Raw genomic sequence first — 26,758 nt, forward strand, 5'->3', positions numbered from 1 at the left:
CCAACCGCACTCTCTTCTGATCATGGATTTTGTATGAGCAAAAGAGGACATTTGTTTGAACAAATGTGCTATGGTTGCCTGAATGGGAAATAATTACGGTTGAACGATCACGATGAATTATTTTGACGCGCGCGATCAGGAATGTATTATTAGGCAATATTATCTTTCAATATGTAACATACTCTTTTCACTGTATAATATGCCAGTGTAATATCGATTTAGCCAATATCATATCATGCTGCGATATACCGGTTCTTATCCGAATATCGATTTAGTGTATCCATGCTACTTGACGTGCCAAAATATGTTACGGTCTTTTATGGAGACAATCGTTAATCCTTAAAATATTGTAAGCGAAAATCGCTTCAACATTTACATAATAATTTACATAAATGATTACGTCATTATCTACTTGGGAGAGCATGCGAGCAAACAAATTGTGATTGTGACATATTGTATCTACACTTTATAAAGATGAATATCTACAGCGAAGAACGATAGACTGTTCTACGATGATAAAATAAAATCACACAAACTGACTACAAAGTCTGACGAATTCGTAGATTAAAATCAAAAGCGTGACAAAATATATCTAGAGTGCTTCTGTAAAATTAAAAAAAATAGATATTCGTATAACTAACAGCCTAAAAAGTAATTAAAAAGTCTGATGAAAGTACATTCGTAAATTCGGACGCAAGACATTGCGTGCAAAATAGCAAACAATGCGTCGCTGTGACACGAGAAGCGACACCATCTAACTCCTTTACATGCCCCATTTCACCGGGATAGTCGGGTATATCGTCTATTGTGTTACCTCGTGTTACACCCTGACTTTTGGAATCGCTCTGTGTGGTCTACACGCGCGCGACTCACGAGTTGAAGTTTTACGAGTTTACTTCGCGATAAACGCGGGGTGAGACGTGTCTTACTTCGCCGGAATAAAATAAGCTATGGTATAATCTTTCTCTCTCTCTGGGATATACATTCATATAAATAGGTCGCCGCGAATAGATAGGCGCAGTCGAGCGGGACGCGAGTCCGAGCACAAAATAGCGATAGATCTCGGCACGTCGCGGAACGCCGAGTATAAAGACTAATGGTGCAGTCATAAATGTCCGCGTTGCTATGGTCCACGACGAGTAAAGTAACGTCGCGCATTTCTTAGATAAACGAATAGAAATGGACGGATAGATACGTGTATTCTGCTACTCGAACCCGAGATCCGAGCGCGATAGAGGCCACGGATGCTAGCAAAATAACGGATGAGCTTAAGTTCGAGCACGACGTGTCGTAAGATACGGAGAATACGGAGGTATAGAGAGAATTCATAAACATCGACACATGAGCCGGCAAAGAGACGATATAGAGTAATGATTATAGCGAAGCGATAGTGAAAATGAAGCCGCGATTAGATTGCTTAGGACAAAGAATATAGTGATTGCTCTAATCAATGTTCTTTGATGGGTTAAGATCTTGGTCAAGTTCTTGGAATTATGTAACGATGTCTTTTGCATAGATAAGAAATATAAAAATGACATAATTTTGAAGTTACTAATCAATAGCAGTGTATTCAGCCAAGAATCGTGGATCTTGAATGTAGTTTAGTAAAGATGAGAAACTAACTCCCTGTGAGTTCAATATAAGATGTATCTAACAATTTATAAAATTCTATTATTAATAATTATTAATAATAGAATAATGTTTAATTTTAATTATCAACACTTAATTATATGAAAGAAAACAAAATTTAACTTCATTTATGTTGAAGAACAAAAAGAAGTAAAAGAATAAAGAAAAAATTAATCCATTCGCAACGAGTAACCATTAATCTCTTTCCCACAGGCAAAGTATTATTCTTTTTAGTTCCTTCTCGTTGTCTATTTCTATTATTCTTTTCTTAAGAAAGATGAGAAAAAGAGTTATGTTCTATGACATAGATATATCAATCACAAATATAAATATACGTAAATAATCATGAGTATACTTTTACCTTGTAATTCGCTTCATGTGACATACCCAGGAGAGCATACTTTCCACTTGACATTAACATCTGAAACGTTGAGCGCAGTCTAACAAATTACCGCGTGTACATATAGTACATGCATTTATCAGCTTAATTAGCTAGATATTTCTTATTCGTCATGTAGGCGCTCTTCGATAATAACGACATCCCCTTTAGATATTTCGTTGATCCATTCATCATTGATGCGCGTGTACATAAATCCACAGATGCAGTTTCGATAACGTATAAACCTACAGCTATCGTCGTCCGTAACGATTGAACGTTGATTTGCGAGAATCGCTAAATCTGTGTCTTCGACATGAGATATCGTTCAATCACTTTGGATTGATTCGTTATCACGAAAACAAATATATGAATCCCGTGCTTGTCTATCGATATTGCTCAATACTCTATTTGACATGGCGTTAGATTGATACTTAAATAAATAAAGATTCAGTATTTTCTTTTTCTCTGCTTTTTTTTTTTTTTTTTTTAATAGGATCTAAAATCCATCACTGTTAAGTGGCTTTGCCTTTATAATCTAATCCTATAAATCAGACCTGTCCAATTTCAGCTCCAAAACGCAAAGCCATCGACGCAAAAAATCAATATGAGTAAAATTTCGGGGACTGTAAAGTGTCGATACGCGTCTGACCGATCACACTTATCAACACTTTACAGTTCCTGAAATCTTACATTGAATTTTGTGTCGATGGCTTTGCGTTTTGGTTCCGAAGCTCAAATTGGACAAATCTGCTTTAAATAAATCTAAGTCGTCGCGATCGAGCGAGTATAACGTTACGTGAGATAAGACGTAAGGTCAATCTGTCAGAACCACACGGACCCAGCTGTGACATTTATGAATATCGATGAATGACGTACAACATCGAGAGTTCGCCATAGAGTATTCTCTCGCGTCACAGGCGGATCTCACGATGCCAAAATGAATAAATCATCTCGCAGGAGATACGCGCATTTGCATTCCTCGGAAGTCTCACGTGCATTAAGGTCGTTCCGATCGCTGCCGGGGTGCACACGTACAGATACCCCGCCTGCCATCTTTTTTTTCGTCGTTGCCGCAAGGCCTAAAACGAATTGGAACGCAATAATCGCGGTTGACCGTTGTAAAATAAGCGTAAAAGGAGAGATCGGCCGAATTATCCGAGTCCGTTTTTACGCGATCATCGTCGCGGAACGGAATAGAATAGAATCCGCCTTTGAAATGTCAAGACTAATTATTCTCTTTTTAACAAATAGTTTTATGGCAATTTATTGCGGTTTATTTTCAACATTGAATTGCTAGACTTTTACTGTGAGACTTTTAAGTGAGACGGTCAGAAAATAAATTTGATGAGGAAAGTTTATCTGCCTTTCTATTTGTATCAAACGAAATTATATTCCATCAAAATTAAAATATTTTATCAAAATAATATAAATAGATAGTTTCTCTCTCTCTCTCTCTCTCTAATACAATAAATTATTGATATAAGATTTTATTCATTAATATCGTTTTATTATTTTTCACAATGCTTTTGTGCATAAAGAAAGATTCTATTATATTTGATTGAATACATGTTCGCCAGATAATCGTGACAGTTTTTTATGAACGGACTGGAGCGAATAACAAAGGTGGACGTTAATTGACAGGACAGAAGCGTCGTTGATCCGAGTGCTTCGGGTCGCATAATTAATTACCGTCCATTGAGAAGAGCGGTAGCACTGACGAGATATAAAGCTTCTCTGAGGATCCCAGTCGGCATGTCCGGTCCGGTCGTGATTTTTGTTCGATCTCAAGGTGATCTGGTAATTCTTCGACATAATGGTACCGCGTCGTAAGAAGCCGATTCTACGACTGACTCGGCACTAACTCGGTTTAGCCTTTAAATAGTCGCCTTTAAATAGTCGCACGTTAATTGGATACGTGTTGAGCTACACTCTTCGTTACAAAACGCTCGTGTCGTCATTTAATCTTAAGTTCTTTTGCTTAATATAAATACGCTGCTGAAAAAAGCAATTTTTAACTGTGATGAACGAAAAGATTTACAATTAATAGAAAGAGCTTTCATTAAGAAAGCTTATCTTTTATTTACAAATGTAATAATTTTGCTTAAAAAGAAGAAAAGAAAAATCGAAATTGTTAATTAACATTGAATGAATTTACACGATGAAACAGATGTGATTATATTGTCTGTTACAAATAGAAACTCTCGTATAACTTTCTCATATTGTTGCGTTTAGTATATAGTTAGTATATAGTTTCCAGTTTCACTTCTCTCCTGTATTGTTAACTTAGTTTCTAGAATTAATAGGACTTTATTAACTTATCGAATCAGTTAAACGATACGCTGCAATTTGATCTCCACATGCGACCCATGGATTTAATTGTCGCGATTTGCATTAACGAGAACTAGCGGGACGGTTGAAAATGATCTCGAAGATCCATCCAGACCGACTAGATGAACCGTTGGCTTAATTGATGAACATTAGGGAACACACGTGACTGTGATTAGTTATGCCGTCGAGAATCGGCGAAGAAATCGTTGGTAGAATCTGTCGCAAATTACTCAGAAATGGTCCAATCGATCTTAATTGCACCGTCAAATCACGCGGTTTATCTCTGTGCAATTAATTGCAGCGTGCCGGCATTGCCCGCTTATTCGCAGGCATAGAAAATGTCCAAGGCCGTTTCGTTGGACATAACCTAACACGAACATGCAAATATCAAGGAGATGAACGAAGATAGAGAGCCTAGCTCTCTCTTGCATCAATTTGTCATTTTCTTTTTTCTCTCTTGTTGACTATTTTTATGAGCATTTCGCCCTTTTCCCAATATCCCTCCATTAGTCAAGCTTTCTCGACCCCAGTAATGCGTGATACTCGAGACGCTTTGCGTCCCAATTAGAAGCCCTGATAATCGATTCTGGCTCCACTCCCACGTGACCTGTAAAAGAATGTGTCAGAATAAAAAATTGATGTTTCACGTTGCAGAAGGGGGAACTGCACGCGGCCAAGATGGAACGGTGGACCGTGTATGCGATGACGTTGCAGATCCTCACCGCCATCGCTCGTGCTACCGAGGATTTTCGCCATATCTCGTACGAAGGTAAAAAGCTATTTGAAAACGACGAAGATATTTATATCGATATTCATTTCAATATCAGCGTACCACGTTATTGCAGAAGATCTTATTTACTATTTTCGTTATCTTTATACCTCCGTGGGTTTTGTAATCACACTCGCAGAGAAGAGTTCTTATCTCACTGATTTAACGAATCCAATTGGTAATCGCGGTATATAAAATGTAGTAGCCGATCGCGGTGACAGCTCATCGAGTTTTCACGATTTATGCATGTTTCGCGGAAATCGCAATTGAATATCAAATCACGCTCCGGATGCATGATAACCGCGAGCATCGATAATCTTTACCTCGATAATCTTTATCCCGTTAATTGTCTTATCGCTTAAGTTAATTCGGAGCAACCGCGAGTTGATTACGCGCACATCCGATTACGCTCGCGCGTTGTCGATAAGAGGTGTATACGCGACGATCGCCCGGGCGAAGCGATTTGCCTTCGAGTTTAATTCGCAATTGGCTCGTGAACAGGATCAGCAAGTTTCTAACCGCGATTATCTCGGAAAACGGGAGCACTCCTACGGATCGCGACATGAAATACACTTCATTCATCAAGACCCGCATTATTGCGCATTATTGCGCCAGGTGCGTTATCGGTGCCATTAAAAATGTAGATCGATTGATTGTGCGTTCTCGCACGTAACCACAACGGTTCGAGACTTTCGATCGTGAATTGAGGAGATTTTGCACTTTAGTCTTTGCGGAAGACGGCAATCCATTAAAAAAATTCCCAACCACTCATCACGGATCTTCAGATTGATGGCATCAGAAGAGAAAATACACAACGAATATTCTTACAAAAAAATATATTAAAATAGAAATATTTTTCAATGAAATAATATTTGCGTTTGATGGAGTACACTTGTAAAATGTACAGAAAACTCTCTCATTTTATATTAGAATAGAATAAAATTATATTTATTTCAATTCAACTGTCATATAGCTTGTTTTGTTTTCTGATTGTACGTAATTCAATTTCAAATGTATGATCGTTTATTGATTATACCGGAACACAAGAGAAGTTTTTCGTATATTTTACATATCTATTTTATTAACTGTAAATGTTGTTTTAATAAAATACTCACAATTTAATATAATTTATAGAAAGTTTTTTTATGTATTTTTCTCCATCTTGACATTAGTCCAAGATGCAATAAGTTAGGCAGCGTTAATGATACTCGAAATCTTTCAACCGTTTTTTTTTTACTCTATTTTCTGACAATGCTTTACCGAATTTGATAACTTTAATTGTTTCTTTTTGTTCAGATAGAAAAGGGAGTTCAATAATTCTCAATTATTATTTATTGTAACATTGCAATTTTCAGCATTGAGTTATTGTTGCACCATTAATCGAATTAAAGAAAAATCGTCTAAAATGAACTAAAAAACAATGTTTCGCTTTCTGTTTCGCATTCTTTCAGTTTAACTGCGTGAGAAAGTAATTTCCAATAACTTTGTAACTATGTACTATTCGATAAAGTTCGAAGCCTGATTTATCAAAGTAATCATTAACGGGAAAGCGTTAAAGAGGAAGAATATTCTACGTATCGATAATGATGGATCACGACGAAGCGATCGAGATTGCTGCGTGAAATCGTGCATAATCGTCAAAAGTAGGTGAATTTCCTCTAGGAGAGTAACTGCCCTCCAGCCGCACGATTTCCGTCCCGGAAGACTGACATAAATCCGTAGCGAGCGAGCAAGTCTCGAGCCGGCCTGTGACGTTTATGCAAATTTAATTTCGCCCATAACCGCTTCTCTATGACATTTCGACGTGTCGGGTAGGCATAGCTAATCGATAAAGGAGAATATATCCCCGCGCGTGCACGGTGTCCAAGATCGAGCCCATTAACATCTCGCAAAAATGTCGGACATTCAGGGCACTTATCGCAAGCAATGACCCACAATGTACAGTTACCACGTAGGCGAGCTCGCGGCTCGATTATCGCATACTCGCGGCCCCGCAGAGAGAAAACGCAGATCGTGTTGAAGATGTGGGACGTATAGGTCGCCTATATGGATGGAGAACAGACGCCACGCCCGTCAAGCGGAAACCGCACGGAAAACCTCGTACTCGGCCATGGATTTAAATCTTAACGAGCTTAATGGAGCTCCGTTCCTAGCTCCCGTCGGCGTGCGGTAGCCCATCTTTTTCTCGACTCGTCTCTCCGCCTTTCCTTTCTTTTTTCTTTCATCTAATAATCACTCGGGTCTCGGAAGGCAAAGAGGAAGACGAGGAAAGAGGTACCTATAAGCTCAACGGCGCGCAACCCATGATTTCCATTTGCACGTAAAATACTTTGCTCGACGATGCCCGGCTTCGATGCCCGGCGGCTACGGACGATGCGACAGTCTCTCGCAATAATCGTGAGGCCTGTATTAAGGTGGATCACGATTTCGTTACGATTTCCCGCGCTTCTCGTGGTCGCGCCGTCACGTTTCGAGCCGCGCGCGAAATGCGGAATATGATTGTTATTAAAAAGTTACATTAAACTTCGTTTATCTCCTCCCGAGTCGATTCAATCTAAAATGCAATCATTGGTGATTAAAATTTGCATATACCAGCTTGATCAAAAAGTTTCCGGAAGAGACCACCAGGTGATGCTCTGAGTCAGCTGATTTGAGTTCTTTTTTTTGGCTAGGTTGCCACATCTATCATTGACATTTCCATCAAATTTTATCGCCATAGCTTGACATTTAAAAATTACGCCGTCTTGAGTACATCTACCTCTGCGCGTGTTTTCGATTTTTTACAGTTTTAAAAATGGAGTTGAATTTGCAACAACGAGTTTGCAACAACGAATACCATCCAACAGCCATCGAATTCACCCGATATGACTCCCTGCGATTTTTTTCTGTTCGATCGAGTCAAAAAACCACTGCGGGAAACGCGTTTTAACAGCCGAAAGGAGGTAATGGAAAAATCGAAGACGGCTCTGATGGCCAATAATAGAGTTCCAGAAATGTTTCAAGCGCTGGCATAAGTGCGTTGCAGTCGCTGGAGAGTACTTTGAAGGGGACAATATCACTTTTGATGAATAAACTTGTATTTTGAATTTTCTGAATGAATTCCGGAAACTTTTTGATCAAGCTAGTACAGGGTGCGTCACCAAAATCCGGACAAATCGAACAATTCCTTGTTGTGGCAGCCTCAGAGAGCCTCTTTAATGTGTACGATTTGTATCGAAGGTCTTCCTCGGCAATTCGACGCATTGTTGGCTCGCTTACACCAACAATCGATGCTAATTTTCGCAACGATTGCCTTGGGTCATCCGAAAGCGTTTGAGCCCTTTCAACGACTGCAGGGATCCTCGCGGTGCGTTCTTTCGAGTGACTCTTCCTCGCTGGCATACTGGAACCTTCGTTGGACTGTTCTGAAGTCGTATATTTTGCCACAACATCATAAACAGTGGATCTCGGGTATCCAAAGAACCGAATTATTTCCGTTGCTGAGCGCCCGGCGCGAAGGTCTTCGATGATCGCGGCTCTTCGATTATACTCCGCACTTGGTTTCAACATCGCGGCCATTTTGAGAATATGACTGTTTACTAGAAGTATCAGGCTTTCTTGGACGCCAATAACAATCTCTGGCGGAGGCACAGTATAGCGGAAAATTTGAATTGAAATTTGTCCGGATTTTGGTGACGCACCCTGTATATCATACAAAATAATATAGAAAGATTAACATTATTGATTTTTCTTCAAATTCTTCTTGCCTAACTAAACTATATAGAGAGTGCCATGTATATTCTATATATTTTATGTAAGTTAATTTGTTTTATCATATATTGATTAAAATAGCGTAAATCGTCAATGAAAATTGTATCGGCGTGAAATTGAAGGTCGCATGTTTTTTTTTGTCTATTGGAAAATAAAATTATTATTGTATTTAGTTTGTTCAGGCCAGTTCAGGCAAACGGACGGCATTGACGATAGCCTCGGAATGTCGTTATGATAATTTGTGATCCTGAGGCAAACCATTCCACTTTTCGCAGAGAGACAGAACAATCGCCGACAAAACAACGGCACATATGTGCTGATAATACGCGTAATGTATGAGATATTTCTCTTTCCGTGAATTTGCGATTACTTTCCATGCAATCTGCGTTTCTGGGGAATTAAAATCTCGCTAATAACGGCAGCATCAGTATCAATATTTATTGCTATTTGCGAACGCAATATTTGTTGCGGCTATTGACTAACAAAATGAAATTGAAAAGCCGTCTTTCAATACAAATTATCACTCAATTTAATTCAATGTTTATTGATATACAAAAATATGTCCTTCTTTGTACATTGAATGTAGAAACTACGTGTTGAAGCTTTAAAGTAGTACACTTTAGAAAAAAATTAAACGTACAGAGTGCAATACTTTTAGAAAATGTAACTCAATCCGAATCTATACTATATCGGGTACAGAGTATCATTTATTCTCCGCTATATCTCTTTGTCTCTCTGTTATGAAATTCAATTGTACTGACTCATACACTTTTCAAAACAAATGATCCGATTGTTGAGAGTTCCCCGGGTGATTTTTAAGTCTTGGACTATGATAAATTCTCCCACTCGTATTGATCAGGCGTGCGAATAATAACCGCGAATAATAATCTACGGTCTCTCTTTCTCTTACTATAGAGTTTTTTCCTTTGTCATTGTGTGGGTATTGTTATGCGACTAGGCATTGTAAATGACCACATTGTTAACGTTCACGAAAGTGACGAACGTTATTTATAACGGTATCGGGTTGCTAATGTGCGGCGAACATCTCTCCACGGATCGATATCAGATCTCTTACATAAGAACGATTGCGCGAAAATTTGCAGGCAGAAGTTTGCTCGTTAAATCACCTCACACGATTGGCGTCAGGAGGCAACGACACCAGATGTACACGATATGCCTAGGATGTCGTATTCTTGTAACGGTATTATTTGCACACTATCTGGATAGCGTACGGCGATTACCTAAGTATGGTAGAATATGCATTGAATAACTGAATACGCTTCGCTTTATAATTGACGAATATTAGCACGAAAAAGTGGTAGCCGATTCATATTTACTACATTATTTTAATACTGTAAATGTGTCACTACTTTGAACAGAAGAATTTTATATGTCTTCTTTTCATGATAAAAAGAACAATAAAATCTCGCAAAAAAAATCAACTTTATCGGAAATCTGTTATCCCGTATTTTTTAGATATTCTGTAACAATGTAAAAAGTCCGAGTTTTCCTCGAAAAGAAAAAAGTTGTGCTTTTTCTCATTATCACTGCGTAATTACATTGCAAAATGACGAGAGTCTCTCATGGGGAGAGACTCTATTCGAATCTAATTAAATTCCGAACACAAGGGGCACAGACTGCGCGTAGATTGTGAATTGCGACGAGCTTGTTAAGTGCCCTATTGCACGTCGAAAATGACAAAGCAATTCTCTTCTAATTATCCCGATATAAGGCTTGTCGGGGGCACATTGTGGTCGTGCTGAAACGTTTGCTTTCGATTCGCTCCTGAGAACCGGCGGCGATTGTTTGCGGTGTGTCCGTTTGATCGAGTCGATTCATGAGGAAACAGTCTTCAGCCGACCGTGGAAGTCCCCCGGGTATCGACCGCAATGTCTCGATTACGGAAAGCGATCCGCTTATAAGTTGTGATTACGCAATCGTATCTTTCGCAACGCGCGTCGGCTCGCGCGAGAACGCATAAAAAATTTTACAACGGACGCGCTCAATATGTAGCAAATGATTTTTTTTTAACAAGATAATACACGTTTTACGAAGTTAACGATCGCTCGTTCAAGAGGGTAAGTTTCGGTCGATAGTCTTATAACGAGTATGTCTCAATGAAGTTTAGAGCAATATACAAGTAAAGAGAAAATAAATGACAACTGTAGAAAGCAGAATAGGAAAAGAATCTTTTTTAATATAGTAGACAGACATAACAGAAAGAGAAATGTTATATAAGGAGAATATAGATTATCCAAAACCGTGCATTATAATTCGTGTATAAGATCACTTTCTTTAACATAAAAATGAACTGTTGTTTATCTAGAAAATGTTAAGTTGTTAGACTACGTAAATAACAAAAATTGAAAATCAATTTCTAAAAATTCTACAAAATTTGAGGATTCTATTATACAATAGAAAATAAGAATCTTATTGGAGCACAATCAATAGAAAATAAAGGCTCATAATTGTCGGTCGGAGCTGAAGCTTCAATAATCTGCTTAAATAATTTCATGTGAATTTGTATATACTATATATGTACATACACATACGTATACTAATTTGTAATTTTCAATTTACAATACTTTTTTCGTGCGGTGTATATAAAATAGTAGTGATAATTTTAACGGAGTTCTAAAAGCTAATTTCCTAATTAACATTAACGTCGAGATAAATTTTTATTATTACAACATTAGTCGAGATCAATTTTTATTATTATAATATTCGTTCCTGCACTTATGTACTTTTGCTGCATTCGCCGTCGCGCCACGTTGCCCTGAGGTTTATGGCGCATAAATTTATACTAGCTGTGCTCTGTGTCGCGTGGCGTAGCATTGCGAACTGGCGCCACGATAATTACCGTTTTGCCATTTATATAGCTGCATTTTGCGGAAAATTATCAGAAGGTACCGCATTAATTTCCACTGCGTGGTGTGTTCCTTGCGGCGACGCGATTCGCGCGCTATTGTAAGCGAGTTCATAATTATTCTCACCAATGTAAAAGCCGAACGTCATCGATATTGGAAGCAGCTAGCTCGCAGCTACGACTCGATCCCGATTTTCTCGCTCGCTTTTCTCTCCCTTAATTGCCGGCGTGATGTCCGTGGTAATCGAGGCTATCGGATCGACGCCTACGATACAAGATGAAATCCCCGCGCTCTCTCCATTCCTTTATTTTCGTTTGTGGCGACTCGAAAGTGCGGAGATGTCCCGTTGATTACCGAAGCGTGAATAAAAAGTCGTTTTATATACCGCCCCCGTGGACTGAAGGCTGCTGGAAATGAAGAGGGAAATGTATTCTTGTGTGTATGTGTTTCTCGTTACATCGACGTCGAAAGTAGAATTCCATTTTAGCCGATAGTGCCTTAAGGGAACGCAATCGTGCGTACTGATTTACTAACTCTACCGTTTCTATATTACGCTTTTGACATAACATATATGGATTTGAAAGATGGATCCTTCCCTCATCTACATTTTCAACATTTATAAGTAAAAAATAAAATATCCTTTAGAATTCGAATGTTGAATGCGAAGTTAATATCAATTTATTAAAACAATAAATTAACAAGTAAATAAAATAGTAAATGTAGTTATTATTTATTTATTCGCTGATTAATTGTCTTAACAAATTGACATTAATTTTGTATTAACAACCGTGTTGGTTCTAAAAGGCATTTTATTTTTTACTCGATTTATTATTTATTATCAGAGTTTTATTTAATATTTTTATTGTTATTTCAATATTTATGACATTGTATTCATTGCGCTTATGTAACTACAAGCCGGATTAATCTTTAAATATTGTCATTTTTCTCTGAATTTTTTATTTTTTGAAATCCTTGCGCATATTTTATTTTTCGTTTTTTTATTCCTTTTTTATTCGATTTATGTATTTTTTAATATAAATTTAAGGATTAAAATACATGCATGTAAGCTGCCTGCTTTTCAGAAATGTGCAAGGCACTGTGAAATTTATGACGGAAAATAGTACGTCGTTCTTGAAAATACAAATGTATGTGCACGAAACTTTTTCGTCAGCAAAATATACGTCGTAACATATTCTCGAAGGTTTCGCGTTAAAGAGAAAAAGAAAGTAGATGTAGCGATTTGCAAAGCGTCAAAACATCACGTAGACGGCGCAAACTTGGAGATCGTTTCTGTCTGCAAGCATGCAGAAGGTGTATTGTTTCTACTTTTAAGTTATTTGTGGATATAGTAATATAAACACGCGCAACGCGATCAGTAAAATATTTCCAATATATTTATACAATTATTTATTATTAATTTTACATTTTTTACGTAATTAATTCGGAACATAAAATCGTCTTTGTGATATATCAGTATTGAAAAATGAATATTTATAGATATACGTGTACGTATATGCGTGTGTATGTATATATTCCTTTTTCACTCGACTTTCACTTCGTTTTTTATAAATACTCTACGAGTCTACGATACGTAACTCATTGTCAGTCATACAATTGTAAATCCACATGTTCCGTAATCTTGCGTCGGGTTAAGGGTTAACATAGATGCTTCTTTAATAGCATAATATTTTAAATACAACCTGCAGTTTAATTTAATCACGGCTGCGCATCGCGCGCTTGTATATTCTTTAGGAGCGAATGCTAAGCCGCAATTATCTCTCCATCTATAATCACGTACTGCTTTCTTCGTTTATACTGGATATTTTCCGCGAAAGATTTCGTACACTTAGGAAATGAAAGTTAAGAAAGTTATACCCAAACCGATTGCCACTAAGAGCTACTCCTGTTCTCTTCACTTCTGAAGAAGGGAGTGGCTAACGTACGGACGGGCTATACGAACAGGAGCAACTACCGTAAATCTTGGTACAGCGTGGTAAATCAGGTATTTATTCCCGTTTCTGCGTCTTGTGGAAGCTCGCGAGGTTTTCCACTGAAAACCGTTGTACGCCTCGTGTACACACGAGTCTCATTACGCAGCAACGGCCGCGGCGGTCATCGATGTTCTCCAATCCGCCAGCTAAAGTAAATGAGTACCTTAAGCTGCAGAAATGCGGATTTCAAATGAACAATCTATCAAAAATTTTAACACAAATGAATGAAGAAGGCTATATCCAATTAAGGTAGATCTTGGTACTTAATAATGTTTTTAGTGTGAATTTTATAATTTCCAGTTCAAGCAAACTATATTATATTCGGCGCGCAGTTTGTTTGAAGTGGAAATTGTTAAATTCACATAAAAGTATTATTAGGCATCAAGATTCATTTTGATCGAATATGGCTTCCTTTACTCATTTGTATTGAACATTTTTTTCAATCAATTTTCACTTATTATTTATATTGCCTGAAAAAGTGACGTTCTTCCTATATGTATTCTGATTATTGTGATTAATATCATGCCTTGGTGGTCGAATTGGTAAAATGTCCGCGTGGAATGAGGGAGATCAGGTTCATATCTCGGCTGTGATATTTTTCGCAATAAATTTTTTACAGTGTTTTAAAGATGCTCATTAGCATTAATATTAAATTGCTTGTCAATTTAATATTACGCAATCCAATTTCAATTTAGAACTGTGTTTCAAGATCGATAAATAATTGGCGCGCAATTTGTTAGAACTGGAAATTATTATATAAAAATATTATTAATCATCAAGAACCGCCTTGACCGAATATGATTTTTTCACTCATTTGTGTTGAACATTTCTTTATCGAAAATTTGCATTTTTCTCACAATTAATACATATAATCTTATCATAAAAATATCTCAAATATCACATCTCGCTTATTTTTACTCGGAGAGAATCATCCCTTATATAATATATTTATATAACATATTATATTAAAAATATGGTACGGTCCCTCGGTATAAAAAGTATCAAACAATTAATGTAACGGTTACGTGTTAACGGCTGCATCTTGTTTTCATATTTTTTCGTCATTATCAAGGATAGGAGCCACCCTCATGGTATTTACCTTGTAAATGCGCGAGAGAAAATTGCGACAATTATTTGCTTTCGAGAACGGGTTTTTCAAGTGAGCCCGATATCGTTACGCTCATTTTGCATTAACTCTTAAGTACGCTCATCCGTGATCGCGATATGCCTTTTATAAACCGGCCGGGGCTTATTTAATATAATTCCTCGCTAACGACGCGCTTATTTACATATCAGTGATGCGGCATGCGTTGCAAAAGAGACGAATATCTCAAACAGCCATATATACGATGCACTTTAATCAATTAAAGATTTCTCTTCATCCTCTAGTCGAGCCAACGACAACGTTCGCGATCTATGTTTTTAACGTTCTTAAAAGAAGCAGAAAAGAAATACTAAACTACATTGATTATGGATTGCGTTTCGTACTAAAGGTTATATTATCAATAAATTATAATATGTATATTACTAGACTCGAAACTACTGCGAGAAAATACATAATATACGATTAAATATTATATCAATTTCAATTCTAAATTCAGAGGTAAGAATTCCGTTTAGACAAGAGGTGTAGACAAGAGGTGTAAAAGAGACGAATATCTCGAATCACCTATATTATACATTTTGAGATTCAATTAGAGACTCCATCTTCTAGTCGAGCAAACGAGAGCGTTTACGAGCTATGTTTTTAATGCGCGTAAAAGAAAGAGAAGAAATATTAAACTGCATCGATTATGGACTGTTTCGTAATAAAAGGCAACATTACCAATAAATTATAATATCGCTCGGCTCCGCACTATGACGAGAAAATGTAATTAAATATCATATCGATTTCGATTCTGAGCTCAGACATAAAAATTCCGTTTAGTTCGCGCGCGTGGGCAGGAGGTTCGGCACGCGTCGTAAGCGTGCTGCCGATCCAGAACCGATTCCAACTGCATCGCCGTCTGTCGTTCCGAACTGTGTGGAATTCTCACTTCTATCTTTCGTGGCACGCACGAAAGATAGAAGTGACATGCGCTCACCACGACGCAGTTGCCGACGTGGAGATCGCAGGGCAAATCCCTGTATTTTACTATTAAATTTTTAATGTTAAATTATACTTAATTTGAGTTATTTTTTAATTATTTCTATAGATCTGGTTTTACTGAAAATATCGTTAATGTAATTAAAATGAAGTTAAACAATTTAATTCAAGAAAATGTATCAAATTTGTTTATTGTTTATTAAGGGCACACATAATGTGGATGTTACTTTGAAATTAATCATAAGTGAATAAGTGATTTACATTTCGACATACACGAAAATGAAAAATAACAAAATGTTATTGAACTCAAAGTATTAAATTACTATTGCTCGTTTGATAACTAACGGTGTTGCACTGGGAACTGTGTTCTCCATTTTACGAGTTAAATATAACAGTAAAATTTGAATACATTTCTCTATTAATTATTATAATATTTTATGTCTGAGGCTCATTTGTACCAATGTAGATTAACTTGAATCTTAATTTAAATTACTTTTTATCTTTTTCTAATTCTTAGAAGAACCCTAAAAGAAGATAAACAGTAGGTTAAACCGAGATTAAAGTTAATCTATATTGACAGAAACGGAGTCAATTAAAATATTAGAGAAAGGCATCTAATATCAACAAATCTATGTCAAGACAGTTAACTATATATACCGTAAAAAGAAGTAATGTTGATAAACATTACACACCGTAACGCGCGCGCGCGCGCGCGCCTGCGATTTTTCAAATCGGTGCAGCGCTACACGCGCTCGTAAATTTTTGTTTTCCTAACGAGAGAAATGAGGAGAGAACGCGAGAGAGACGCAATCAGAGCCGAAGATAGAAAATCTTCAGCGCGTGTCGCGCGTGGGCGACGCTTATGGCACGCGCCGACGCGCGCGCATACGCGAGTTTCTTTCTCTCCCCACGTCTCTCTACCGAATGTATGTTCCACCAGAGAAAGGTATTCTCCTCTCTTCGGGTTCCTCGGCTCCGTATCATATACCGAGATCGTTCTCACTGCGACCGTTCTCGCTTTGCTTTACTGTTGCGATCGTGACGCCGCGCGCCGTTTCCATCACTTTCTAGAATGCCACACGCTTGTAACGAAGCTAAATTTTCTCATTGTTGTATCTTCTTTTCTTTGTATCATTTCATGGATCAAATAAGACAGGAATACATCACGGACTTAGGGTAATTTTATAATAATGATTTATATCTTGTAACGTGTTGAAAAGAGCAAAAGGAAAATAAAAGTCTTTTGCTGTAATTTGATTAATTTTTACGAGACGAAAAAGCCACTTATCACCGACGCTGAAACAGAATCATATTTTGAAGCAAGAATAAATTAAAAATAATAAATTATAATAAATTTTACTCGGAAAAAAGCTGTAATCTGTATTTTAGTAATAAACGAGATAAGTAAGGATCCCGAATGTCCAAAATTAAACAAAAAGTAAAAATAGGTTAATGAGAGTCGACGTGGCAATTAGTGAGTTTAAAAATAAATCTTTGTCATCCAAAGGTTAACTCTCAACTGGCATCGCATGGCCTTTTATGAACTTCACGATTTTAATTACGTACCTTGAAAAGAGAATTACGTATTTGTCTTTAACGTGCACAAAGTATATTGTTTAACTTTTTCTTTTCAAATAAAAAAATTTATGAATTCTATAAATAATCTTCCCATGGAAGAAATTATCCATATCCAAGAGTCTTTCGCTTCTTTTTTCACTGTGTTCTTTTTCGCTTGAGCGGTTTGCTGGCTATAATAGCTACCAATGTCCTGTGTCTGAGCACAAGCTCGAAGGCGTACGCTTCCTTTCAGTGGGTGGATGGTTTATAATCGCCACGGGTGGCGCAGTAGGAAACCGAGTTGATAAATTCGTTGCAACGAAGCGTTCGTGGCTCATCAGCAATAGATATCATACCAGGAAGAAGAATCTCCTCTTCTTCGATCTGTGTCATTATCAGCGATATTGCTTCAATAATTGCAGCTCGATTTCATTTGATCGTAACGGTCGTCAACTTGGTTATTTATTTTCTAGTCATTTGCTTAACGAAGATATAAATTTAATTGGAATTTTTTTAATATTCAATGTATAAATAATACTTGAAAGTAATGGAAGAATGTTAAAAAATGATTAATATGAGAAATAAATATAATTAAAAATTAATTCAAAAGTTCAGTCATTCGAACGTTATATGTGAATTGTATTTCTTAGACTTAACATGTGTTTGTACAAAATCGAACGTTTCGGTTCCGTTCGAGCTATTATCATTGAACATCGCTGATGATAAGGTCTAAGAAATACAATTCACATATAACATTCGAATAACTGAATTTTTTAATTAGTTTTTAATTGTATTTATTTCTCATATTAATCATTTTTTAACATTCTTCCATTACTTTCAAGTATTATTTATTACAATGAATATTAAAAAAATTCAAATTAAATTTGTATCTTCGTTAAGCAAATGACTAGAAAATAAATAACCAAGTTGATGACCATTACTGTTTCGAATAACTGCGTCACATTTAAGCTCTCAACCGCCTGAATTAATTTTTAATTATATTAATTCTATTTGTTATCTCGAGAGATCATTTTGATCTTATTGTAATTATTTTTTACTAATATGAGCTTACATATATGTGTAAAATTAAGTATATTTCGCTGTGTTGATAGAAAAGTAACACAACAAAAATTAGCAACTTTTTCATAGAGCATTTTTTAAATATTCTTTCTGAATTGATACAATGTTTTAATTAGAATAGTAAATACACTCAGAGAAAGGTTTCTTCGATTTAAAGAAATGTTTTTTTGCTATACGGTTAAAGAAAAAATTTCTTTGATTTATGAACGTTATTTCTTGGATTTGAATATAATTTCTTTAAATCAAATAAATCTTTTTTATTTCCAAGAAATGATGTTTACAAATCAAAGAAATCTTTTCTTTAACTGTATAATAAAGAAACGTTTCTTTAAATCGAAGAAACCTTTCTCTAAGTGTATACATAACTCCACTTTCTTTCCATATCATATTTTTAGTTATAACATATTTTTTAAACTGTGTTCAAAGGTTTTTCAAAATTTAAATACTGCAACTTTAGTATGGTTGTATGAATTCATCCTTTATCAGAATTTCTCCGTATAAGGAATGTGTTGATAACAAATGTGTCGGTTTTTTACAACGATATATGAAGTCGATTTCTTTTTAGGTCGATTTCCTTCCATCATTTCAAGAAAGCTAATTTTTTATTTATGTCACTTTTCTATTAACACGATAATTTGTCGATTTATACGGAGATCAATTTCTGTTTTCATGTATTTATTTATTCTATTTGTTGAAAACCTTAAAGAGGCAAAAGTTATGATGAAAATTACAAGAACGTGAACGTTGTAGTATATATCCTATAATTTAATTTCGCCAAGCGTTTTCGCCTGGCCTCGGTGATCACGAAGCATCAACGACTTAATGAAAGTAACGAACACCGCGCGCGAGGGCGACCCACGGGTTACAAAAATGTTTATAACGCAATAATGGCGCAAGCAGCCGTCTTCGTCAGGCGAGTCGTCGATGATCCTTTGTTTGGCACGCCTCGTTCCTGATTATCTTTCTATCATCTAGGATCGACTAGGATCGGATCGTTATTAAAAGTGGCCTTCACGGCCTTCGGCGTCTACCTACATCACCCTCGTACAAAAGCGTCTAATTGCGCTTTAATCGCGTTACGTCAGTTTTCGATGGTTATCGCCGATGTTTTTGCTCAAGTGCGGTCTCAGCTGTGGGCTCAGGTGCTTATAATGTGTTTCGCGAAAGGGACTTCTTAACACCTCCGAGCATTCTCCGAAAGGAACTCGAGCTCGAGACGACTGAAAAGTCAAAAAGAACCGCTATTCTTAGAAACGATTATCCATTATCTCGTATGACAGAATCGATATCACCCAATTGCTCAAGGCAATTTTCTTGAAAGCGTTCTTCACCGTTTCAAAATTTACCTAGTTTTTGAAATATTACATAAATGATGCATAAAAGAGATATGCATAACTTTCCTTGCTTCTCTCTTCAAAAATTGAAAAAATGGAATAAATGGATATCTGTAAAAGTGAAGTAAGTGGATATCTATAAAAATCGAATAAGTAGATAAAAGCATTCTTACTTTATTAGAATTTCATCAACTTTTCGAATCATTAATATTTATCAGCTTTTCCTGAATACTTGATAAAGAATACGATTGCAAAAGTACACAAGATTTCTCTCGTTTCTTTTTTTTTTTCAATTTTTTTTAAAAGGATGCAAATCTTCTCCGGAGAATGTACATCTTCCAATGCTAAGTTACTAGAAGCACTCTACATCAATTTGCAAGACGCTTCGTCAACACCTTGAAAGTATTCCTCGAAATGAACTCGAATCTGAAACAAGAGATGAATCGTCTCCAAAAGGAACCGCCATCCATAAGGACAGTGGTTATCTGTTATCGCGTGGCTCAGCAATCAATCGATATCATTTGATCGCCCGAAGCGATTCTCTCGGATGCGTTAATGTTATCTCACGTATTGAGCCATCACGTAATTCGCTGAAGACGCCTCCATTTCGACTCAACCTCGAATTCTTTATGTATATACAACATGTAACGTGGACAAACGTCGATCATCGTTGCCGCAAGCAACACCTTCGCAACTTGATTAAATCACTCGCGAGATCGAGGTCGCATCCATTAACATCTGAGTTTTACGAAACGCAATGGCATAAAATTCATTCCCGGCATAGAAAACAGTGAAAACGACGCCACGAGAAAAATTATCCGATGTTATTTACAGATGCAAATAAGGATAAAGAAATCTCTTTAAACTTCGCTCGCGAGAGAAGATTCTTTGGAGAAACGACAGCTGAAACGACATTCTCAGTTCTACTGAGAAATGGGTGCTTAAAAATTGCATTATCTTTCGATAGTGGTCCATTAACTGTATTCAACAGAAAAAGCAGCTTTGCAACTATTATCAGATTCTTTAATATGATTTATTCATTTAGATCTAATGAATTTTACAATACTTACAAAACTGTTTATTCTACTGAATGCAGTCATTGTTTCCATACTGATAATGAGAAAAAGTTTTAGATATTTGTGACTACAATTACATGATACTATAATTATTGTTATCATTGTTATATACTATAGTAATAATAATTATACGTATAAATCTATCAAAAAGTATCTACATAGTCATTTTTGCCAACTATATATATGTATATATTTTTTATAGAACTATACATATATTATCACTAATATTATAGCATAATTATGTACATATACGTGTAACTATAGTCACAAATACCAAAAACTTTTCTTTTAGTTAGTAATTACAATTAATAATTTTTATTGATTTCTTCAATTGATTGCACAATCTGTCTTTAATATTCGACTTTTTTGAAATCTTGAAGATAGAAATTAAATAAATCAATAAAGAGATTCTATGTATATATATTTATAATTCATATCATACTGCGAAGTTGTTGTGACCATAAATGCGATCTTGCACGCGTTTTTACTACGTCAGATATTCTCGCAGTATCATCTGTCCCTCATCGCGAGGCGTGCCCACGTCCGACATGATCGTCCGTCTGCCTTCATGCGACTTACGAGAATAATCCGCCTACGCGATTTAATTTCGTTTTAAGGCGCGCATGAGTAACGTCTCGTCTGCGATAAATCGTTCTCGGACGCAGTGGATTTTGCATGATGAGTGCAACAGAAGAGACTTCTGCGCGTGGCACCCCATGGTTGTTTCTACGCCATAAAGGGTATTATATCGCGGCCGACTACAAGTGGAGCCAAATCTCTTTAGGGAGAGTTGGTTACCTAGAGCTCTTTCTTTATTGCCCCGTCCATTTTCTCTTTTATTTTCCTGCGCGCGTGTATACGTACTATATAGCGCACCCATTTATTCTTTTTTATCTGTATTCTTTTATATAGTAGATACTCCTTTTTGTAGTTGCTTAAGAGCTTGGATTATATGATCTTCTCGTGTTAGCAAACAGCGTTCTGTTAAGGAAAAAAACCTCACTTTGAAGCGAATAATTAATTACATTGTATTTTGATGCAAGAGGTACTTCGTTTATAACTGGCTCTTTAATATCTACTCTTTGTAAAAGTGCACTCTTTCACGTTTCTTATTTCTCCTTCCGCATTGATGCGCTTTCTAGATGTTCTAAAATTAGCAGCTGGGGTCTTCTTAAAATGTACTCAGTAATTATTATTATTTTATAGTTTAAAGTTACATATATATATTTAACTTTAAACTATAAAATAACAATAATTACTCAGTATATATATATATATATATATATATATATATATATATATAAGGCTTAGGCTTTTTTGAATTTTTAATTCTTTAATAAGTTTAAGAAGAACTCGCTCGATATGCATCAGTAAAGGAACTATCGTCAGTTAATTCGTTTGAAAAATTACGTTTTAAATTTAAAATGAAAATCGCTGCTGATCATTACAAGTTGATTATGCATACTGATTCGAACTGCAAATATCTTCATATGAGGTATTATTACACCATGTGCGAATCATGGAGAAAGTTTGACGCATCGATCGAGAGAACCGTGGACATATCCGAAAATTTTTATGGTCGAGGGCTCGATTAATGCGCGTCGCTAATAATAAGGTGTAATCGAGCACGCTGACTTCGTCGTAAAACCGTAATGATCAGGCGCGTATCTGACTGTTAACGATCTCATAAATGGCGGCATCCAAGGTCGCAAAAGCTGCAAGGCACGTTGATATCCGAAGCGTTGACCGCGACGATTTCTCTCACGGTAGAACGAGGTGACAGAGTGTAGTACATATGTAATTCTTGACATTTCTCGCACTCGCTCCCCACACGATCATTTGAAGAGAAGGAAGATTTATGTCTGAGCTGCTAAAATGGGCAGAGACAAATGGATGATTTTTATAACCCATTCTTACGAAAATCGAAATATTCCCATGAATATATTCTTACATTCTATTATCTAGCAAATCTAATGATAAGAACAATAAAAAATCTTATTAAACCGTACATGAGACTACACAACTAATAGGAACATTTTTCAATATCGAAAAATTAATTCGGCGCAGTTTGGCGGGATTTAATATATAAATTTTCACACCGAAATTCACACGTTCTTATTCAAGCACAAAAATTCAGCTTCGACCGTTATAGGCTTTTTCATAATGATTATGTATTCTGATGATAAGTTATATTTCATCATGTAAAAAATAAAATATCTTTGGTAAATCTTGCGTTTATTTTTCTTGCCTTATTTTTCTATTTGTCAATATCAATTTAGATTGCTGAACTATTTGTCAGTCAATACTGATCAATTTAATATTGTTCCCTCACTTTATTTGAATTTATTATAATTTTGGAGGATAACAAAACCATCACATCTTAAAAAAGGTGGTTTTTTTTTAAGGATTATAAAACACACAACACAAAAGTGACATTTAGAATGTTAGTTGCCTCTTAGAAACGTTTGATCATGTTTTTAAGAGTATATTCTCTCTTTTCACCGATATTATTTAATTACAATAAATAATTTTTTGTTGAAAAATAGTTTTTCCCTTTTCCAGAGAACTTATTAGGTGTTGGAATTAATTCGTAGCGTTTTTTAATGAAAGAATGTTATTTATTTCACATGAGCATTAAAAAATACATTAATGAAAGTACTTCCCATCACTTGTAAAACGCTACGAATTAATTCCAACACCTAATAATTTTTTAAGTTAGTTTTAAGATCATGTTTTTGCAGAAAACGTTATAGCTTTTGGATCTCTCGTATACAGTTTAAGTGTACGAAAGTTTTAATAAAGTTAACCTACAGATGAAACGATTCAAATAGACTTGATTGCCCGTAAATTGAATTTCAAAACTCTGCGAATATTGCTGAGCGCTTTTCATCTACCTGAACGTTCAACCATCGTTAAACTTCCAATAGCGAGGTCGACGGCAACTCGCCCGCGGTTAACGAGAACCGATCTTATTCTCTAGCTAAGGGATCTCCAGACGTCCAGACTTGGAAGCCACTTGCCTGTATGATCACTAAGACTCCGGTGGGGCAGTGTGCATCTTAGACGACTACTCTCTTGACCATTCTTCTTGCTCATGCTTGATTATCGTTTCGTGATTACGTCCGTCTTCTTTGCTCCTTTTCGTTCTTACGCTTCTCAGTTCGCTTCTTGCCCAGTTGATACCGCTTCTCTATTTTTGTTTCTCAGAAACCCGCAGTGGTTCTCGGCATAAACGTTAACGTGCAATTAATCTATTCAATTATATTATCGACACGATGAAAATGTTGCTTTGTCATATCGTAGTAAATGTGTTAAGGAGATTTCACGCGTAATAATAGAGTACATGCAGTTTAGGGTTTACGCTTTGTACGCGCGTAACTGTGTGTGCTACTTTTTAGGGTTTCCTCAACGTCGCTTCTGTTATATATCGTAATTAATCATTCTTAACTGTCTACATTCGTGACCAAGATAGATTATCGAGGCACTCTTTTAAAGAGATATTTCAGTGTCTAATAATATTGATCGAATAAAAAACAGTCAGTTAAGCAGTCAGAATAAATTAACGAGCGGATTGCGTGTTGGAACATAGATTGCCAATTATCTTTCATACTAATAAATTATTTCTTGATTTTTCGATATTGTCTTCCTCGCGAAGTTAATTATCCTACAATGATATAATAAAATTTCAACAAGTTTCTTGCGGCAATCTTTTTTGATCCCGCGACTTCAAAGAAACGTGACGGTGCAGCAATTTTTGTATCTTACTAGAATCGCACAAATGTAATTTTACTCTATAAGAATTTTTACGATTGATATTTAAATTGATATCACAATTGTAAGCGTCACGTATCAAATTAAAAAAAATTAAATATAAAGCAAACAAGCAGGAAATACGAATAACTTTTATATCTTATTCACTCATGTGTAATCTTACACAAAAAATTTCTACAAAAAATTGTATTGATTGGTATTTTAATTGGTCTCACAAATGTAAACGTCATGTTCTTAGTTAAATTTGAAAGAACATTTGAAAGTATAGAGCGAACGAGCAGTGAATGCGAATGAACTTTGTTAAAGTGAGATGATGACGTGCGTCGCAAAATGAATAGGAATCAGTGCTGATTAGTACTCGATTCGCAATCGATTAACTCGTCACTGACGGCGTATGTCAGAGAGAAAGTTTTAAACAAATTCAATTTCGCGCCCGCCGTTCGTTTGCATGTCGTATACTCGACCTTAACGAATAATACCTTAATCCTCTTAAACGTAACCCACGCACGTTTAGAGCTTACGCTCTTTGATATTACAGTACGTAGTATCGGCATCATCGAAGCGTCGATCGCCGTTAGTAAAACCTAGATCGCAATTGTTGCGATACGTGACTGCGATGTTGCGTTACAGAAGAGAGATAAGCTTGCGGGGCGTGTTTACCGTAATTACGCGAGCGGAATGTCGACGTGGGAATTACGCACGCACGCACGCACGCACGCACGATGCATCTGCGATTGCACTCTTCGGTCTCAGCTCACGAATCGTCGTACATCGAGAAAATCGATGAAACATACGGAGGAGCGGCGCATACAGCAATTAAAACGTCGATAATCAACGCAAATAATTGGTAAATACGAAGGAATTAAGAGGAAAGTTGAGCTTTTACTTCATTTAACCTTCTAGTAAGGTCGAGGTTAAATGTGACCCTACGGCTTCGTCAATTAAAGCATCTTTGTTTTACTGCAATTATTTAAAGTCATTTAGTAAAGTTTAGTTTTAGTAAAGTTTTACTTTTTAGTAAAGTTTATTGTGTTTTTTGCAAATTGTTTTTACTGAAAATTGTAAGATTCACTCAAAAATATTAAAATATTATTAGGCACCAATGTCTAGCTTTCTTTGTCCTGGAAAAAGGATTTAGTTGCATAATTAAAATTTTAGTTGAAAAATTTCTCAATGTGTTTATACGTGTATTTCTTCTTTGTAAGTAAACATATTATTATTTACTTTTTTTTATCCATATTTATATTGATTAAATAAAAAATGAACAAAACAAAGCATTAGGATCTGACCCACCTTCTTAAATATGTTCTGAAAAAACCTACTATTAGAAGGTTAATATAGAAAGAAATCATAGAAAGAAACATGAATGTATTCTCATTATTTCATTCAAACGAGGTATCATGGATTATATTGTGTGCTTTTACAATAGATTTATATATTTTATAATGGTTTTTGTACATGTATACGTGTATAAATATATACGCATTATAGATAAGACGCGCATCGTTGAACTAATGGCATGATTTGCTCCATTGTTAATAAATCATCTGGTTAAAAAGCGACACAACAACATCGGCGGCGAATGGCGGGTAACAGGCCGCAACGCGAAAGAACGTGTGCATGCTTTTCCTATTAAATCGTGGGAATCGAAAGCATCGTCGTACGGCATCGATACGACGTATGTACAAGAAAGGCAGGCTAAAGGCGCGACAAGCAAGCGCGCACGCAAACGCAAGCGGGTATAATATATTAACCAAGTTTTTATTTAATTACCAGGCTGTCACGCCATCATTACGCTCCTTAATAACTTTATCTCCAACGGGTTCCGAGTTAATACCAGACGCGCAATTGCAGCCGCGCTTCCTCGCTAATTCAGAAAAAAACAACGGAGAAGGTACGTAACAGAATGTCACATTAGCTTATCATACGTATTAAAAAAAATACTATGTGTGTACACATTGAACGCGTCGGCTTTAAACTCCGTCGATTTTAAGCTTATGCTCTTAAAGTGTCTGAATTTAAATATTTAGTTGTAGATTGATTTCTCTTAACTATCCCTCGAAGAGGAATGATTCTAATCACTCCATAATAAGAGAGCAGTGATTATAATTTTTCCAACGTAAAACTTTTCCGTATCGAAA

General features: G+C 36.1%; 1 protein-coding gene across 2 annotated transcripts in view; it reads left to right on the top strand.

Annotated features, from left to right (window-relative positions):
* The window catches only part of Sema5c (Semaphorin 5c), a 110,204-nt gene that overhangs the window by 34,204 nt on the left and 49,242 nt on the right, over window positions 1-26,758 (top strand). For both annotated transcript variants that reach the window (XM_011070419.2, XM_087414079.1), the window contains exon 2: window positions 4,991-5,105. In XM_011070419.2, coding sequence (XP_011068721.2) covers window positions 5,015-5,105 — 91 coding nt within the window. In that variant the 5' untranslated portion in view covers window positions 4,991-5,014. The remainder of the gene's footprint in view (window positions 1-4,990; window positions 5,106-26,758) is intronic.

Source organism: Acromyrmex echinatior, chromosome 1 (genome assembly GCF_024713525.1).
Source record: "Acromyrmex echinatior isolate Ae372 chromosome 1, ASM2471352v2, whole genome shotgun sequence".
Taxonomy (NCBI): Eukaryota; Metazoa; Arthropoda; class Insecta; order Hymenoptera; family Formicidae; genus Acromyrmex; species Acromyrmex echinatior.